Source organism: Ostrinia nubilalis, chromosome 5, assembly GCF_963855985.1.
Source record: "Ostrinia nubilalis chromosome 5, ilOstNubi1.1, whole genome shotgun sequence".
In the NCBI taxonomy this organism is placed as follows: domain Eukaryota; kingdom Metazoa; phylum Arthropoda; class Insecta; order Lepidoptera; family Crambidae; genus Ostrinia; species Ostrinia nubilalis.
Genome location: NC_087092.1, coordinates 5,030,032 through 5,050,092, shown reverse-complemented (window position 1 = coordinate 5,050,092; position 20,061 = coordinate 5,030,032). Strand labels below are relative to the sequence as shown.

The 20,061-nt window shown below is 34.8% G+C and overlaps 1 protein-coding gene across 3 annotated transcripts in view; it reads right to left on the bottom strand.

Annotated features, from left to right (window-relative positions):
• Positions 1-20,061, bottom strand: part of LOC135071706 (cerebellar degeneration-related protein 2-like) — a 105,398-nt gene that overhangs the window by 6,925 nt on the left and 78,412 nt on the right. For 2 of the 3 annotated variants that reach the window (XM_063965487.1, XM_063965486.1), the window contains exons 2-3: positions 2,352-2,464; positions 629-777 (exon numbers count right to left, since the gene is read on the bottom strand). In XM_063965487.1, coding sequence (XP_063821557.1) covers positions 629-777; positions 2,352-2,464 — 262 coding nt within the window. Of the gene's footprint in view, positions 1-628; positions 778-2,351; positions 2,465-7,450; positions 7,713-20,061 lie in introns of those variants that run through there. The other variant, XM_063965485.1, reaches the window with a different exon arrangement.

Below are 20,061 nucleotides of genomic sequence, written 5' to 3'. Positions count from 1 at the left end.
AGAAACAAGAATAACAAAAAAAAATTGTTCTGAATTTGCTTTTATGTGTAAAAAATAGAAAAATTCATATCAATGAATGTATGAAACATGAACATAGAGATGATGTAATTTGTTGCCAAATATATTTTTTTCTTTCTTTCTTTCATTCTTTCTAATTATTAAAACATAACAAACATCCATTTAAGATTCATTCTCACAAGAGAAAAAATAAAATAGAGTCCAAATATTTATTAAAAATGAAAAGTTCTAATTTCCTGTCGTGTTCCATAAAGGATTTTTTTCATAAAAATCTAACCCTATCATGCTTTTAGTATACTGGCCTTGGTAATATCGTTTCTCAAATCCCACTATATTTTGATGAAAGCGTGCCCCTTGTTCTTGCGAATAAGCCCCTATAATTATTTATAAATACATCCCAATGAGAATGTGACGTGCATCTTGAGAGTCATTCTACTATGAAGATGGAAAATTCAAATCGCTATAACTTCTTAAAAAGCAAATATTTTCGATTTGTAATCGCACTTTTTATATACATTTGCTTATATAATCAGAATATAATAAGTAAAATCCATGCGCAAAAAAAAAATTTTTTTTGTTGACCGGTGTTATGTTTTAATGGTAAACTCACGTTTTAATATGCTTCTTGTCTCCTGCATGGTCGACGGCGAGCCGGTGGTTCGCGCGCTCCAAGTCCTGGATGCTCACCTCCAGCTGTTCGTAGATCCTCAGTCTTGAGTCATTCACCTCGCGCAGTGCGACTGTTTGTTTCGTTAAGTACTGTAATGAGATACAAGTTTTGTTAAGGATAGGGCCAGTTTCAGCGGTTACTGAAATAGTGTCAGTTGAAGGTAGAGTCACGTAGATGAAACGTACGAGTAAATGGTTTCTAAATGGTGACTGTACCTGCCAAATATTTCTTGAGATCTATGAAACCTAGTTAATTTACCAAGTGGAGAAATAGAGCCCAAATATAATGCAAAAAATGCTTTGTGAGTTGTTTAATATCACTTTGTGAGTTCTTCAAAGTAGTCAATAAGACTTACAGTCATCAGCACATCTATTAATCATTTGAGGGTGGATTCGACCAAACAACAGTAAATATTGTGTGTAATCAATGTGCCAGTTATACCAGCAGTTATTCTCGGATAAAAGTTAGGTCGAATCGGGCCTAAATAGATTTTTTCAACTTCGTATAAAGCTTTTCAATGAAGATTAATTGGGCTAAGGCCCTTTCACACATACACATTCACACAAACCCACACACACAATATCTCATACTCAAACAACTTTTGCTACTAATTAATTTGGTGTTAAGTAAAAAATCATGTCAAAAATTTTTATTTTATTTTCTTAATATACAGGGTGTTAGGTAAATGGGTATATGAGCCGACACTAGCCCATGTTAACATGGGCATATAAATGGTATGGTGAAGTCTGAAATTTGATATCATCATTTTAATTTTTTTAATTTTCATACAAAATAAATTTTATAAAATCTGATTTGTATGAAAATTAAAATAATTAAAATGGAGATATCAATTTTCTGACTTCACCATACCATTTATATGCCCATGTTAACATAGGCTAGTGTCGGCTCATATACCCATTTACCTAACACCCTGTATAAAACTGATCGAAAGAGCGGGCGTCTCCTAATACAGGTTTTCTAAACTTAAAAGGAGACACCCAACCCCTGTAAATGTGTCTTATAAGAAAATAAAGAAATTTTGAATTTTTTTTTGACTGGACGTCATTTAGTTAATGTAGATTGCGACCTACGACTCTACTTACCTTTAACTGCCCTTTGGATGTGTTTTATACGTCTTATTAGGGCTATTTATTCACGGTTTTCCATGTTACAAGTTACGGCTCTTTTGTTTTGCTTTTATGAGCGTTTATTACGTGGGTAGGGCAATAAACTGTACATGATGCTCTTTAATTACTTCAACCAAGTTAAACTATTGCGTCGACTATGTTAATTGGTACGGAAGTCGTTGTAATAGGTACCTTAGATGGAGGGCATAATCCCTAATTGAGCATGCTCGAAGAAATGATGTGAAGTGAAATTTAAATCATAAACATCATCAGTTGTTTTGGTCTCCACTGCAGAAAACATGACCCTCTAAAATACTCATGAAAATCTCTCTCATAAAACTTATTTATTTTTGTAAGTAGGCTTTTAAAAGCACTTTTACACGTCCCAGTATTAACCCTGCCACTGCTTCGGGGCAATAAATAATCTAATATTGATAAAGGGTCGTGTTTTCTACCTTTGAAGGGGTACTTAGGTACTACTTATAGGCAAATGGAGGATCAAGCCTACATATGGACTGTTGAGTCAAATATCTTACTTCGATTTCCTGTGCTTGATCCTCGATGACATTTTGATGTTGACGTAGGGCTGTCTCGAGTTCTTTATTTCGTTCCAACAACGTTTTTCCGAGTTCTGCTGCTAACTGCAAATCTGTGGACAATAAAACGACCATGAAAACGACATTGTTACTGAAAGAAACATCATCAACATCCTTTTCTCTTTCATGACATCAGAAGAACATCAAAGAAATTTTAAATTAAAATAGCATAGCTTAAAGAATCTCTACGGTCAGATTGTCTTAGGTATGTTTTCGCAGTTCAATTCTATTGTGTAGGTACTGATTCATAACGGTAGGTCGTAAATATTCATGCGACAAAGTTATTATTATGACGTCCACGTAACAGCCTCGAACCGTTACCAGAAGACGAGGTAAAAGCGCTGACGTGACAGAGATAGAACAAAAACTGGGTAATTACTCGAAATACCACCGCTTGAGAGTTCCGACGTTGCAACAGCCATGGACAGTAATTGACCACTAGCTGGCGCAACGCTATGCCTCGGACTAAGACAATACACGAGCATAGATATATCTCGACAGCACGCGACACATTGCTAGCTCAACACCGCTCCATCAACTTCTCCATCGATCTCGAGGAGCATTGCATCAGCAACACACCGATTGCCCCGTGAAAGGCACACAGACCACTAACCTTGCCGACAGAACAAAACGTCAAAATTATTTATTGTAATATTGAGGTCAATGAATGAACCAACGTATGCCGTACTACAGGCGTTTTATAAGATGAAAGTTCCGTCTATTAAAGTGAAATTGCGACCATAATGAACGGAGAGTTATAGGAAAGTGCAAGACTGTAATCAATCGAAAAGTGCGTTACTATAAAAGTAATGCAAATTCATTCAAACCGTGGACAATATCCGCAGCCATTGTTAAATATTTGGTGTTGCCGAGCGTAATTAAACAGATTGCAAGAAACGTGTTATTTGTAACGAGATGAATTGTAACAGAAGATGTTACTGGGGAAATATTTCTCGCTCCAAAAAACAGGCTTCACTCAATGTTTTGCGGTTGTGTGTTACAATTAATTTATTGTTTCAGTTGCATTGTAAATACCTCGACATTGAGGCGCATTGGAAATTACAGACATATTATTAAAAGCATGCTTGCCATCTGAGGTCGCAGTTGTGCATGTTTGTAGGACTCAAATATTTGTTTTAAATAATATTTTATGAGCACATAAAGGTATTATTACACAAGGTCGTGTATGTATTGCTGCAATTAGCTATGACGCTATGAAATAATATTACCTATTTTTGATTTTTTTTACAACTAATTTAACAATTAGGTATGCAAAGAAATTAGCTAAAAATAGCGTAATTAAATGAATTATTATTAACACGTCCAAAATTGCGTGAATTGCTGTCATAAAACATAACTGATTCTCATATAAAAAGCTGCTTGATGAAGTTAAAAAATATTTAAATTGGTTATGCGCCAGTGAAGACAGCACTAGTTTACGAGTATTATGTATTCTGTATCGATAAAAAATCGTAACTGGACGTGTTAATTATGACTTGTATATTATGAAAAAAAAACACTTAACCTGTCTGGTATCGGCTAAACGGGACACATTAGTATACAATTGTTTGATAGCGTATTAATTATAGGTCACCGACTCTTGAAACAAAGTTTTGAAGTTTACAAATAACAATTAAACTTCTCGTAATGGTTAACTTATCTTTTTATTCAGCTAACAATTTTCACGCATTTTATAAATTTTCTCCTGTCGGCAGTTTTGTTTTATTCTAAGTTTATATTTAACAAGCACTATCTATGATGTATTAGCTACAACAATGCGTCTTACCTACCAATTACTCGGTACCGATTTGAGAAAAGTACCTAAGCTCACGGACGCGCGGAACTTTCTCGCACCATTTTTGCTGATTTGATGACTCGAATACCTAACTTAGTAAATCATTACAATGACAGAGGTTCAAGGTACATTCAATTTGTAATAAACAAGGGTTATTATGTACGAAAATAGGAGGCCTTGAATGCCAATGGTTGCCTGGACAAAGTACGCGTATCAATTTTTGCACAGCATTAGTAAACTCGTTTTTGACTATTTTATGGCCTATGATTGGCAAAACTGTCCTTGTAGGCTCTAAAATATACCTATCTATTTAACCAATTCTTATTAACGTAACTTCGTTCTTATCATCTGCTGTACCTCTAGCATCAACAACTTTCGTCTTCGAATCGATTACGTATTCGACAAAATTCGATACTCAACCTTCGAATTAAACGATAACGTGACAATTTTGATTCTCAAAATGCCTAAGTTTCGTGCAACCATTTCTCATACTAAGTTCACTTTACGACACGTTCACAAGGGCGCTGTTGTAGTTTTCGTACTAAATCTTTTGATGGCGATTCGAATAACGCAAACGATTCGAACTCGGAAAGTTTTTCGTGCTAGGCGTACTGTACATTAATAAGCATTTCGAGAAATAATTCCTACCCTAGTGTAGGTGTCTTAATGGTGCAGAAACAATAAATAGATCAACATCAAATTTCCAGTTAGAAAATATGGAATCTGTACTCAACAAAGTTATACTTAATAATGACCAATAATAACAGTAACAAGAAGCGTAGTTTCTAGTCCAGTAACTTTATTAATTTAGTAATTGACTGATCTTGCTCTCAATGTAAAGACTTGGTGCGCCGTTGCAGCCCGTTTATACACAGAAAACATTTCTGTTTGTGTAGTAGCTTTGGGGACTTTTATCAGCTAATCAGTGCCATCTATAAGGATTCGAATGGCTGATTGTCGAGGCATAGTCCCCTTGAGCGTTTCTTCTATCGTGTGGGTGTGTGGAATACAACTACGCACAGTCCTGATGGTGCCCTAGACGTCTGACATGGCTTAATTACATTGATAATGACGGCTGTTCAACAATATTGTTCTAATATGTAGTTAAAAACAAACAGGAAACATTAAATCAAATGAATATTTAAAAATTTGCCTACCTGAGATCAAACTGGACATTCGCATCAAGAGTATATTACTCAACAACATTACTACGACATTCTATGAAGTTTGTTCACCGAGTAATTAAAAAGCTAGACAATAATACGTTTTATTGTATAGCTAAGTATAATTTTACTGGCTCTAATTATAATCTAAGATTACTGGTTCTGGAATAACGTCGTGTTTGCTCACATACCGTACGTTTACATGACAACCAAAAAAAAAAGATTAAATGAAATGGAAACATAGAGTAAAATAAATGTTAGTTTGTATGATACCAATATAAAAATATTGAATTTAATTTCATTTTCTATCAGCTAAATGTCAGACGAGAAAGTGCGTTTCCAATTATGTAGTACCTACTAACTAATATACAATTGTTACAACTGCAGAAATTAAATTTACTGTCCTTTGTTTAGTAGGTACAGACAGTGCACAACTTTATACATGTGTACAAAATGGCACTTATTCCAGCTACATAAGATACCGCAATTGTAAGCTTGATGTGCCGCGTCTGTGTTAACTTCACTTAACTTCAATTATGCGTAGTACGTAAGAAATAATACTCACTGAGATTGGTGCAGTAAAAAGTCACATTACGAGCGGTTATGCGGCCAACGCTAATGCTGAGTTGCACCACCTAACTTTGACCGTAACTATGACGATAACCGGTGATTTTTGTATGGAGTTTGACAGACTTTTGACGTTTGTTAAAGTTAAAGTAAGATGTTGCAATCCAGCTATGACTACATTGAAAACTCTCGCAACTAAGACTAGAAATAATTTGTTTAGCTCTACTCTTAAAATTAAACAGGAATATGTTCTTAACATTCTGAGTTGCTTTAACCAAAGACTTACAGGGTATAGAGACACAGCATAATCGCTTCAATCGTCTGCTTTCACGATCAAAACTTAGTCACGACTTCTTAGTGCAATACGTTATCAGGTACCGTCACTTTCTACGATAGGTACTGATCTGCCAAAAGATTATTTACCAATAACTTTTTGGAAATGTGGAGTTAACTTTAGAATTAAAGACTCGAAAAAATCAATTTATAGTAGAGATCATGCCTACTGCGTTTTCTAGCATTAGAGGTTTTATACTCATAGGCTCATAGCTGTATAATAAGTAGATGTTTGCAGGCACTAAACTGGCAAGAGTAGTGCTAAATGAAAATTAAAATGTTGCAATTAACGTTTTAATGTCGAAGTTTTTGCATTTTTATTTGGTTACGTCAAGTTACTCACTCCGTAGCTTTGTCTGAGATTTGTAACATTAATATTTCGGATTCTTTATTTAATTTCAGAGACACTGTTTAAACTTTTTGTGTCTTTATTTTTGCGTGCACTTGAGATTATCGCTTAAGTAGATTTGCTTTCCTACGTGCTCATAACAATAAAATTATAACTAACTACACAATAAACAACTAATTTTAGCTACTTACAAATTAATTAGCTAATTGTTGTCTAAACTTCAATATATCACTTATGAATGTGCTGTATTAACAGCGTTTGCAATTTTGGTTGTCTGCTTATCTGTCTTGAGTAAGTAATTACATTGCTATCAGTTGGGTATACGTGATAAAGGCAAAGTGCATGCGTTATCTCTGACAGTGCCAATATTTACTCTCTTTAGCTAACCTAAATGCATCCGTGATTGTATGGAATAGTTTGAAAGTAATGAAGCATACGAAGTAATTAACTTGTAAATGTTCAAGTTTGTAATTAAGTTATTCAACTATTTTAGTGCCTATTCGTTAATGAATGCATTAAAAAGTTTACCAACTGGAGATTATTACTTTTTGCAACGAAATCCACGACCTTCATTGCACGTGACTCTGACTTCCAAAGGTTCTTTAAAAGTTGGCTTTGCCTTATAATTACGTACTTTAATGAACAACAGCATGATTCAATGGAACCAATTAAAACTTACATTAATGAAGCGATCCGGCCAGCAACGGGCCCCAACGGGAAAAAAACTATAAACCGCTGCGTAACAAAACCAGCGCAATCCTCCATGGTTGAAACTCCATTTATTTTTGTGCATTGCGAATCGACGCCTCTCACACAGCCTTGCGAAACTAACCTTCGGTTCCTTGCAGGCACTCCAGCTCGACGGTGTAGTCCCAAAGGTCCAGAGAGTTCAAGCCGTTCAGCTCCCAGGAGTTGAAAGAGTCGCACTGTTCCTGATCCTCGCTCATGGCGGCACAGTCACTGACGACGGCGGCGTCGTTTCTATTCCATGATTGTCATACTTTATTGGTATTGGAAGGTGTTTCGATGCGCGTGGCCGCCCCTGCGGCTGTTGAATGCGGACTGACGCTCGCTCGCACCACCGCGGCAGTCACCGGCGCGCCATGCACCGCCGTCCACAACAATCTAAATAATTTCAATCTCATTTCTTTCGATTACTCACCGATAGCAGACCAAATTAACTAATGTTATCGCTGCAGATGTAACATGTCTAATTGTACAAAAAAATCAAAATGTTCCAGCCAGGAGAAAGTGCTTCGACCGGTCGCTGCCATTGGCAATCAATCAAGTTTTGGCTCGCACTTTTTGTACGAAGATTAATTTTGCAAAGAAAGTGATTTTATCTTGCATGATAATTAGCTGTAAATCAATCGTACTTTCGGGTATTCACGAGTGTCTGAAGGTCAGCAATAAAATTGTTTCTTCCAAAGACATTGCAGATCAATTACGTTTCCAAGTATGTACCTACATTTTTCACGAATCAAAACTTTGCGGAAGTAAGACCTTTAGATTTTATCATCAGGATCTGAAATAGGCACAATAAAAGTGATACATAACGAGCTATCCTCTAGACATTGCACAGTGCAATTTATAAGCCTTCCATTGTTCTTCCTATTGTTACGACACTCAAAGTATTTTATTAACTTCAATTACCGGACTTGTAACCTTCTACATACGAGTACTTATAAATATAGGTGTATAACATTTTGGTTAGCCTGAAACAGGGGCAATTTATATTAACTTCATCTACGTATAATCAGCCTTGTCATTTTGAAAAATGGGTAAGAGAAATCAGTCTCAATTTTTATGTGGGAACCATTGAAAAGTTAGTGCACTATGAAAAATAACCTATGATCTTTTCTGAATGCAAAGTTATATCACAGCGAAAGTGCCATTGAGCCTTGAGGTCTATTGTATGGTTTTCGCAACGCTTTGTAAATAATCAAATTTGGTCGTCTGCTCTAAGACTCTATCTACATAAAAAGTATATGCCGATCGTGACAAAGGCACTACAGGCAAATATGGTACAGCTTGTCTGAACGGATCTAGTGCTAAAAGTTTTGGGTTAACTGTAAAACCTACTTTGAGTCTCTTCTCTACATTTTAAATACGTACTTAGTCCTCCTTTAGTAGAGACTACGCTCTACCCTAGCTGAAGGAATTGTTCAATACTTAAGTTGAAAGGAGGAAAAAAAATCGTAAAGGGAAAAAAATTGTTATGACATGGTAACGCTAACGTTTTACGCACTAAATAAATTAAATTAATTTGTTAAATAACCATGCCTAACGTTTAGCTTGCTTCGGAAGTATGTAATTGTTTTTATTTACGAGTCTATTACGCATTCATATCTTTTATGTAAGTGGGTAATGTATACAATAAAATTAATGTCACATAATGTAACTGCATTCCTTAAATAACAGGATGAGGTTCATCATCATCATCATTTCAGCCATAGGACGTCCACTGCTGAACAAAGGCGTCCCCCAATGCTTTCCATGTTGCCCGGTTGGTAGCGGCAGGAAAACGCTGGACGCAGGCCGCTACCAACCGGGCAACATGGAAAGGATGCGGTTATTCCTCGTAAATAAATTACAGATTTGACCAACAAAAGCTTTTATACAAAATAAATTGAATCCAACAATAGTTGCCTATCGCTAGATCTTCACGGTTGATTCAAGTCTGCAGTAGAGCGAGACTGCTCGCTCCACTAACAATTTACCCAAATATGGGCATAATTATTAATTTGAGTTCTCTGTTTCGGTCTTATTTCCTGGGACCAAAGAATTATAATTACACGACGGGTACGTTGTATCTTATTCCAACGTTCAAGGTTCAATTGATTTCGTACATTTCATTGTAGGCTAGTGATAATTAATTAGTACAGAAAAAGCACATCAGACTGCTTACAATTTTGTCGAAAAATAGCATCTATTACAAATAAATAAAGTGGTGTTTGTTTTAATTGGTCGTATTCCATGTAATGTATAGATTCGTTTTCAGTACACAGATTTTCAAAAACTCTACAAGGACAATCCTTGAACATTTTTGTTTTCCTTTCCTATTTTCACATCGAGCACAACTGCTTACGATGTGCCAGTGTTATTACAGCGCTGGGATATACATAAGTAGTTTTACTAATAATATTATGATTTTGAAATAATTAAAATTCGCTGACTTTTACTAGCCTGTCCCGGCTCTATCTGTTGGTTTCTTTAATTATAAAGGAGAAACAGAGAGAGCTAATATCGAAAATTCAAGGGCAAATAAGTACTTAATTGCATTCTTTTGTGTCGCCAAAAGTTTCAGAGTACCATAAGTAAAAATTTTGACCTTCCAAGCTTCCTACTTGACTAAACTATATCTTAAGGCCATTTTATAAAATGAGTAAGGAATAATTTGCATGAAACATCTGTCTAACGGATTAACAGCAGCCCAGCAGGTGGATGTAACGAAGGGGCGTATGAACAGCACCTGTTATAATGCATTCATTTGTGAAAGAGCCAATTTGTACTCTGAGTTTGTTAATTAATATAAATAAAACTTAAAATATTTGCTATAAAAGGTACAAAACATAAGGCGTTAAAATTATGTAGAGTTAAAAAAATTTCATCATGGTTTGCTTTAACATAGACTTATAACAATAAATAATTGAAAAAGTGGCAAAATTTTCTTCCTGAAAAATGTGGAAATTGAAAACTGAAATATCAGTCAGTCAGTTCATATACCTAATCAATATTACTTATCATATCTTCGAAAATGTTTCCATCGATCATTAATAAAATTACTTCAGGGTCATTTAAGCTTTATTGAACAGCTAATTATTGATTTCCAAAGCGCTACTTTCTGCGACAAGGTCTACAACGAAATTATTTTGCGCAACTTTAGTTAATTTTAAAACTAATGTTTTACGTGAACAATAATATCTAAGAATACGTAGCAAGTGGGTTTTAAATTATCTTATCGGCCACACAGAACATTATTTGAAGGATATCAATCTAAACAGCGTTAATCCAAAACAATAACTAATCTATAAAAATAAGACATTTATCTAAATCACATAATTTATTTTACACACAAGTCCATTAAATAATTTAAGTTTGTGTGAGACTGTTGTGGGAATCAATTTCTTAATAACTTCAGGAACTTAGTATGAAATACTTGTGTTACAGGTCATCACTATCAGGCTTCCTTTAGCGTCATCAGGCACTGACGTTTCCACTTCTGCATTTGCATAATCAAGCAGGTGTATACCATGTATACAGGGTGTTTCTTGTAAGGTGTCAAGCCGAAGGCAGGTGATAGGTGAGGACTAGACCTATCGATTTCACCCCCATGTATGTTTTACGATTTTTCATAGTTTAGAAGTTATCGTTAATTTTGTGATTTTTTCAAATTGTATGACCTAGTAGGCTTTAAATTTTTTTATCTTTTTTTTGGGTCGACTTTTCTCAGATTTCTTTTTTTTGACAGATTCCCTATTAATTGCAGATTTTTGAAAAAAATTATCAACTTCCTATCTTTGATGCAAGATACAAAATTTTTGCTAGAAACATAAAAAATATGCTTTTAGCGGAACATTCTAAAATTTTCAACTTAAAAGTTAAAAAAAAAAAAACAAAATTCCATAGGTCCAAAATAATTTTAAAAACTGCGCAGTTTTCTGAACTTTCATAATAACACAAAAAAACATGTACTTAATAGGCCATTATTTTCTGTAATCGCTCCACTAAAGTGGTAAGTCGGAGATTCCGTTACATGTTTTTGACTTTCTTAGGACTAAGTAATGTTTGCAATCCCTTAAGTTTACGTTATGTAGAACACATTTAGAGACAAACAGAACATTGTTTTATCCACAACGAGGAAGCTCTTGCCCTTCATCTGGTATACAATAGGGAATATGAAAATATTGATGAACTGCGGACAAAGCTGACTGAAGCACAAAACCAAATTAAAATGAAGAAGAAGGTTTTACGAAGATTTTTTTTGCGTCGTTGTCGAATGTGCATTCAGGTCAACGGCGGACATTATGAACATTTACTTTAAAATAAATCATTACACCCATTTTTGCTCTCTCTCTCTCTCTCTCTTTATCTCTCTCTCTCTCTCACACACACACACACACACAGTGCCGTAACTAGGGCGGTGCCAGCGGTGCCCAGGCACAGGGCGCAGACCCTGGAGGGGCGCAGAAATGACCAGACCAGTATCTAGTTTTGTTTCATGCATGGTAGTTAGTAGGTACATTTTGTTTTATTGCGAATATGGTGTAGACGCGCCCTCTGTACTATCTATATCTATATGGCATTTTTCAAGCGATCTTGAAACAACAACACTTGTAAAGGTGGTTTTATATTTGTCTGATGTGTCGTGACGTGACGCGTCAGAACGGTATCGGTTTCATACATTTAGTACTAGCTGGTGCCCGCGACTTCGTCTGCGCAAGATTAGTATTTCGAACAATATGTTTATAAATTGTAGCCTATGTGTTATTCTGATGTATAAGCTATATTATTGTAAAGTTTCATTAAAATCCATTCAGTAGTTTTTGCGTGAAAGAGTAACAAACATCCATCCATCATCCATACAAACTTTCGCGTTTATAATATTAGTAGGATGGTAACGTTCACACTAGTGCGTAACGTGTTGTGTTGTGATGGCTTATGTATGGAACCGATACAGTTCTGACGCGTCACGTCACGACACATCAGACAAATATAAATCCACCTTGTCTTGCTCGCAACATTACATACACAAACAAAAGTACCTATACCGTAACTATGAGACAATTTCTGTCTATATTCATTTGGAGGGCGCCACTTCTAACTTAGAAGTTCTAAGCAAATCTGTCAATCTAGCTGACGAGATGTACATAATATAGTTCACGTTACGCTGTCATTGCTGTCAGCCACATTCATTGGTCCTCCCTTTATCTTTGATTTTATTCATTAACTACGTGCGGCGTTACTGACGCACTAGCGTGCGAGAGATAGATAGAAAATTCATCGTTTGACAAGAGTGAAAAGGATGACTTACAAAACTAAACGATTCACAAACGTTCCATTCTGCCGCGCCTTCCCACCCAATGTTCGGGGATTCCCCGATACATCGAGATTATCGAGAATCACGCATTCAGATAGCCGCAGTGTTGCCAGAAGGTTACTTTTGAACTGCATTGGTTACTTTTAGGTTACACTAATGAAAAGGTTACTTTTAGGTGATTTTTCAGAAATTGTAGAATTAACTTTTACAGGTTATTCAGTAAAAAAAATTAATAGTGACAATTTAAAAAATTATGTCATAAACTGCATTTAAACATAACAGAAGGTTACATTTTTTATATTTCTCGCACCGGGCGCATAAAAGGCTAGTAACGGCACTGCACACACACACACACACACACACACACACACACACACACAAACTCTTTCCCTTTCTCTCACACTCTAATATGTAGGTAGTTATATCGAATTTAATCGTAAAGTAACAACCACCACTGTGGTCTAGTGGTAAGGCCACCTATTTAGGACAGCCAATTCCTCTGTGGTTTAGGATTCCGAGTGAAGCTCGCTGATCATCCATCAGTTTTCATCAGGTCAGATGAAGGGCAAGAGATTCCTCGTTGTGGATAAAAAAATGTTCTGTTCAGTTATTGTCTTTAAATGTGTTCTAAGTAACGTAAACTTAGAGAATTGCAATCATTAGTTAGTCCTAAGAAAGTCAAAAAGATGTAACGGAATCTCCGACTTACCACATTAGTGGAGCGATTACAGAAAATAATGGCCTATTAAGTACATGTTTTTTTGTGTTATTATGAAAGTTGAGAAAACTGCGCAGTTTTTAAAATTATTTTGTACCTATGGAATTTCTTCTTTTTTTTTAACTTTTAAGTTGAAAATTTTAGAATGTTCCGCTAATAGCATATTTTTTATGTTTCTAGCAAAAATTTTGTATCTTGCATCAAAGATAGGAAGTTGATTATTTTTTTCAAAAATCTGCAATTAATAGGGAATCTGTCAAAAAAAAAGAAATCTGAGAAAAGTCGACCCAAAAAAAAGATAAAAAAATTTAAAGCCTACTGGGTCATACAATTTGAAAAAATCACAAAATTGACGATAATTTCTAAACTATGAAAAATCGTAGAACATACATGGGGGTGAAATCGATAGGTCTAGTCCTCACCTATCACCTGCCTTCGGCTTGACACCTTACAAGAAACACCCTGTATATTTATCTCTCCACCGTTTAGAAAACGTGTCAAGCGACTCTCTCACAATAATAAAAAGCATTACTCATCCGTATCCACTCACAGTCATCACCCATAGACCATAGACAACTGCCAAAAGGTTGCTCAATGGTTTCTCCACGCTAGCAGCAACTCAAGTTACATTTTGAGCCCTATTACCGTATGCAAAAGGAAAAAAATGCCATTAACTTTGATGATTGTACACACATGATGTCGTTGACACATTGATTCGTCTCAATTACTAGTATCAAGTCGAAATGTTATGCTGGCGGTTCGTTTATGCAATAAACGCCGCCGGTAAGGCAGCTCCATTTCGTTGCGTTTCAACGCTTATTTCACTTAGTTTGGGAATCTATGGCTTCTTCTAACTTTTTGTTTGTCCTATACCAATACCGCCGGAAGGTTTTACAGTGGTGTTGGCTTTTGTGTTAATGTTAGTAATAATACATAATTTTCTGTTGTGAATATTAAGACTGCTCATAGAGAGCATTACGCATCTACGCTCTATCTAGCTATCGATTACAGCGGCGATTATCGCGCTGACGAACGGATAACATTAGTTGTTACCCACTAATCTCAGCTATGCATGTGACTACGTATGTAGAACTAATTGTGTTTTGTAATTCGTTTGTTTTATGACTATGTTTTTTTTATGCAAGACAATGCAGGTATTTGACCGCAATCGCACCTAGTGTTAAGTGAGATGCAGTCTAGGATGGTACGTATTCTCTCTCGCCTTGAATAAGGCCCGGATTATAGTGTTCAGGAAAGACAGCAGCAGGCAGCGAATTCCAGTCCCTAGCTGTTCGCATTAAAAGAGTCAATTTTTTTTTAACTAACTATTCATACTTTTAGAGAGTAATTTACTGCACTGTAAATGAAACGCTTTTCAGGACTAATACTCGTATTTTTTTCAGCCAGACCCAATTCTATTGTAATCCAGTTAATCCAGATACATTTTAGCGATTTAGGCGTGAAAATATCGAAACAGTTAGATACTTTCGCATTTATAATATAGCTAATTTATATGATAGTAATAATAATAATCACCTTCGGCCTGATCGTCACTTACCATCAGGTGAGATACAGGCCAAGAGCTTCCTCGTTGTGGATAAAAAAAAAAAAAAAAAATTATATTTTATTGTAGAATTGTGAAACTTATTAACTATCGGAATCTGTTAGATTACGCTTTAATAAGTAATTAACTTACTCAATTGTAATAGCAGTTTAATTAGTCGTTGTAACGAATAATATTCGTGTTTAACAGACTAAAGAAGGTTTATGGCCTTATATGCCTCATTATCATACCTCTGATTTGTTAGCTCATGTTTTGAGTTATAGTTGTTGCAATTCACGAAGTCGAGTGAGCTTTACATGTGTGGTGGCTCGCTACTGTTCGTTTTTCAAAAGTTTTGACAGGCTATTACTATTACACTATCGTTATGTGCATGTACACGTACACACACAAGTGAAGCTCACTCGCCTTCGTGAGTTGCAAGAACTATAACATCTTTTGGCAGAGCATCCTAATTTCTAGACAGTGACCCTAATAATTCAGCCTCCTCACAGCTGGAGGGCCAAAGCATCAGCTCTATTACATAAAGCACTTTCAAAATATTTTGCTCAATACAATATCAATCACTGAATTTGAATTTGAAGTTGTGAAACCAGTACAAATTGCATTGAAAGTTTCTCGTGAAGATCACCCTCCCTGAGAGATGTGTCTCTTTTGAACTATATTTTTAATTAAACTAAATTGACTGAATGTTAAAATTGAACGGATAATTTTTGTCTTTGAATTATTTAGTGACCGAATGAAGACACTCTATATATTTATACTACACGTCAAGAAATATCAATATTCGCAGTAGAAAACAAACTTTATTAATCATTCTTCTTGTATTCAAATAAGTTATTGACCGAATGGCTTATATTTTCAGCGACTAATTTTTTTTTAAATATTTATGTTCGGTTTCTTTCTGCTGATTGCAGATAGATTCGTTGAGCATATACTCGTATTTACTTTTAAGTAGATACACACATACATGTGATTGGGAGATAATAATAATTAAAGTATGTAGAGCGTATAATTCTTTAAATTAACTCGTTATAAAAGAAAAAAATATCTCAATAAAAATATCTTAATTCTTATAATGATGTGAGGTATTAACAAATGTTGATGATAAACCACTGTTGTTATTTGCACCTATGACCACAATTATTATTTGAAAGATAAGGATATATTTTGGTGGTAATACAAGTAGTGTTAAATATTGTATCAGTCAACTGTCTGTATTTACCTACTGGGAAGCCACTGGCTCCTGAAATACAGTTTACACTAGTTTATTCATATTCGTATTCATATTCATTTATTTATTGCATCACATACCTATGTATGTATGTATAGTAAGGTCTTATAAAAAGTTTAGGAGTCAGGGCTTCAATATAAAATGTTACAGTGTATTTACTTGTAAAGTTATTGTTATTCTTATTATTCCTGTAACAAACAAATAGTTATTGAGAACTATGGGTCTTCACGATGTTTCAGGCTTCCCTTTTTAAGTTTTATTTCAGGTTTGTTTCATGTAGAGTTTATTAAAATAATTATAACTTTCTGCATTACATTCATGCAATATCAAACACCTACGTGAATAGATGTTTTTTCTATTTTTACTAGCATTCACGAATGCCTATTGTCTTTCTGCAGGCGTAAACAATCACCAGAAAGGCAGCACCTAACTTTATTTGTATATTTCATATGTGTTGGATGAAAAATCTCTGTTTTGCCTAAAGTTAGCTGGTAAATAATGCCACATGGCATTAAGTTCGCCTTTTGTACCGCTTCTTTTTTGTGTGTGTAATAAAGCTTTTTAATAAATAAGATGGCATCAAAATTGATATTGGTGGTTTTTATTGCAAAAAATTGGCATCCCATTGCATTGTGTTACACCCTGTATAACTTACTACAAAGTATACTTAGCTTTATCAAGATAATATGCCGCTTGACTATAAGTTCGAATGTCCTCTACATTTATGACGTCGATGACTGATGAGAATCACTTGTACGAGTAGGTCATAAGTTGTTATTGTATTTAAAAAATAATTTTTCTTGTAGTTTAACAAAACATTACCTAGCTAGTATTATGAAAGCATAAAGGCTTGACGCATAATGTGTTTTAAATAAAGCCTAACCTATCGACTAATCATTAATGTAATAGGAAACTGGTATAGAAATACGCATATTAATTAGAAACGTGCAAAATAATAGCTTTATGTTCTTTATGTTCCTATTACACATGAGTCGTAACCACTTTCTTTTTTAATTATTTTTAATATCAATTCATAAACAGAAGTAGTATAGCTATAGGTATCTGAGCAATTTATGAGATTAATAAAGCACAATTGTTACATATTTCATACTTATTTGAAAATTAGAATCGATTTTCATCCGCGTAGCGCCTGAAAATTTTTTGTTCTCTTTCAGAAACAGGTCATATCTATCAACATTGTCTATTTACCTAAAACCTTATCGTTTTAAATTGCTTGATCTTTGCAATTTTTCAAACATTCTTAAGCATTACTTAGATAAGTATTTACTTCCAGCAGCTTTTGATTTCACCTTCACTTACCAAGCGACAGAGAATACTAAGGTTAAATAACGATAAATCATTGCCGATTTGATGTTTTGACTGCCTGATTTAAACTATGGATAAGTATAAGCATTGAATGTTAAACGAGAAAGCATCTGCCCCACAAAGCGTCGCAAGCGCAAGAAACAGGAAGAGCGTCGTCGCCACCGCAAATGCCAGGCGTTGCGCGAGCGCACCTCGCCGCAATTTGTTGAAAGTCGAATCAATTTGTTTTAGAAAGTAGATTATTCTATGGCAAATTCGCGAGCCGAAGTCGCTGCGAAATTTTTAACTAGGTACAATATAGCACAAAGGTTTTCGTGCGAATTATTAAAGAGAAATTAAATCTAATTTTTATTAAAAAATAAACAGATTTATTGATATCTCAACCGATTCTTGCAGGAGATGGACAACCGCTAACGCAATAAATTGATCCGTAGATGTGCGAAAGTCAATCAGTTTCGAGTTAATTAATTGTTAACAATACTAGTACATAATATATCTTGCAAAAAGTTTTCCAAATCTAAGCATTGATTGACAGCTTATTCAAAAGAAATTAAACGCTCAGTGGATCAGCTGCGTTCCATATTATTCCTAAATTCTTCGCATGGTGTATTAGTAGTTGTGAAATCCGTAACTGTATTGTATTATGCGATGACCTAAAAAAATAAAGCACACTCAGTAGCGTGGTAGACTCAGTTTGTTTACCAAAGGGCCATGTGGGGCCCGAGGTCGTCTCAAATGGTGTGAATCACTTACAACATTCTGTCTAATGGTGCTATTTGGAACTTCTAATTATCCATTATTTAGATATTTTTATAATAAAGATTAATTTGTTGAAACTTTACTTGGGTTAAGGTTAGGAAAAAAATCCAAGAATTTACGTAGCCCATTTTCATTCATGTTTTTTGTGAACCTACAAAAGCGTTATTATTTTGATGTAGGTACATATTCTTCTAATTTATAAGCGAAGACCATCATAGGACACATAGGAGAATTTACCGATCTAATTCAGGTGGACAGAGCCTCATAAAGCCAGCAGGAAGGCATTTGCAGGCCGCTACCAATAACTGACCAAACTGGAAATAATTTGGATGTCCTATGACTGAAATGATGTGATAACGTCTAGGATTGTACGAATTGATGATGATGATGTTCAGGAATGAACGTATTAAGAATGTTTGCTTAAAATTCCATGTAGAATGTACTGGTAGGTAGGTACTAATGACGTCAATGAGTGTAACTAGAGCAACTAGGGCACACTTGTACTAATGCCGAATTAATGTTCATTTATCTAACACGTAGGGACAGACAATTTATCAGCAGATAACTCATAATAAAACTTAATCCTGATCGTATAAAGCTCAATCTTCAATGACGGAATCCTTGTAACGTTACACTGGAGGCCATTGCGAAACGAGTGTAATGCACCAAGTATTCGTTTATTAATAGATCCACTTTGTCATTTCAGTTAATTATTAATGTCTAAAATTATTTTGAAATAGTCGAAGTAATAAATTGTATTGTTATCTGCTGTGTTATCAGAGACTAATGACATTGTTCAAAATAACCACGACAAGTTATTTACATTAGACAAATAGAGATTACAGTTACCAACCAAAGTTATTCAAGTTGACTGATCACGAATTTCACGATCTTCCCACTTTGTAAAAAAAATTGTAATGAGCGAAATGGCTGACCAAGATAATTTTTAATTTCCAACGTCCTCTTTAAGTTTTTTTGTTAAATGCCGTACCCAAAGTTAGCAAGACAGGAAACTGTAATCGCGGACGATACCGGTTGCTTGAGAACTGAGAGTTCAAGGGCGGTGGATCGGTCACCAAGCTTCAGCCTCGAAATGTACGTTAACTAAAAGACAACCAAAACACAAACAAAAGAAAACAATACTCAGCATACGAAAATAGAGGAAAATGACACAGAACTAAGAGCTTCTAAAAATGGGAACCATTAGTTTCCGCTGTTTTAACGGTCTTAGATTTCTGTCTGCCTGCCTGTCAAGGCTAACTAGGTAAAATTTCTGTAAATTAGCATATAAGTCATGGCCATGATATTGTGAATTAAATAGGAATACCTATGTAGAATAGCTAGAGCTCTCGTAGTAAAACTAGCTTTATATTTTAATTAAACTGTTTCAATTTCATTCGGTAAAGTTACAAATTGTAACATTTAATTATTACCTACATATTCAGTGATATACAGTTGCGTTCCGCATTTCATCATGTCAATTTTAGTTATTATAATTCTCTATAGATTTTATACGGAAATTTTATAAATTCATGTCACATTATTTCTAAATTACTTTTAATAAAATTAATTTCCGAACTATTAATAGTGCCTACAACTAAATTTATAATTTTATTTAAAATTAAACTGTTTTATTCACAACATTAAACTTATTTTTAACATTGAGAGTATTAAAAATGTCCATAATTCTTAATTTCAACCGACGTTTGGCACTTAAGAGCATCAACAAACAAAAGGTAGTCCCTAAGGGGCTCTTGACTGTCTCCATATCTTTTAAAGTGACTCAGTGTTGTGGCATTTACAAC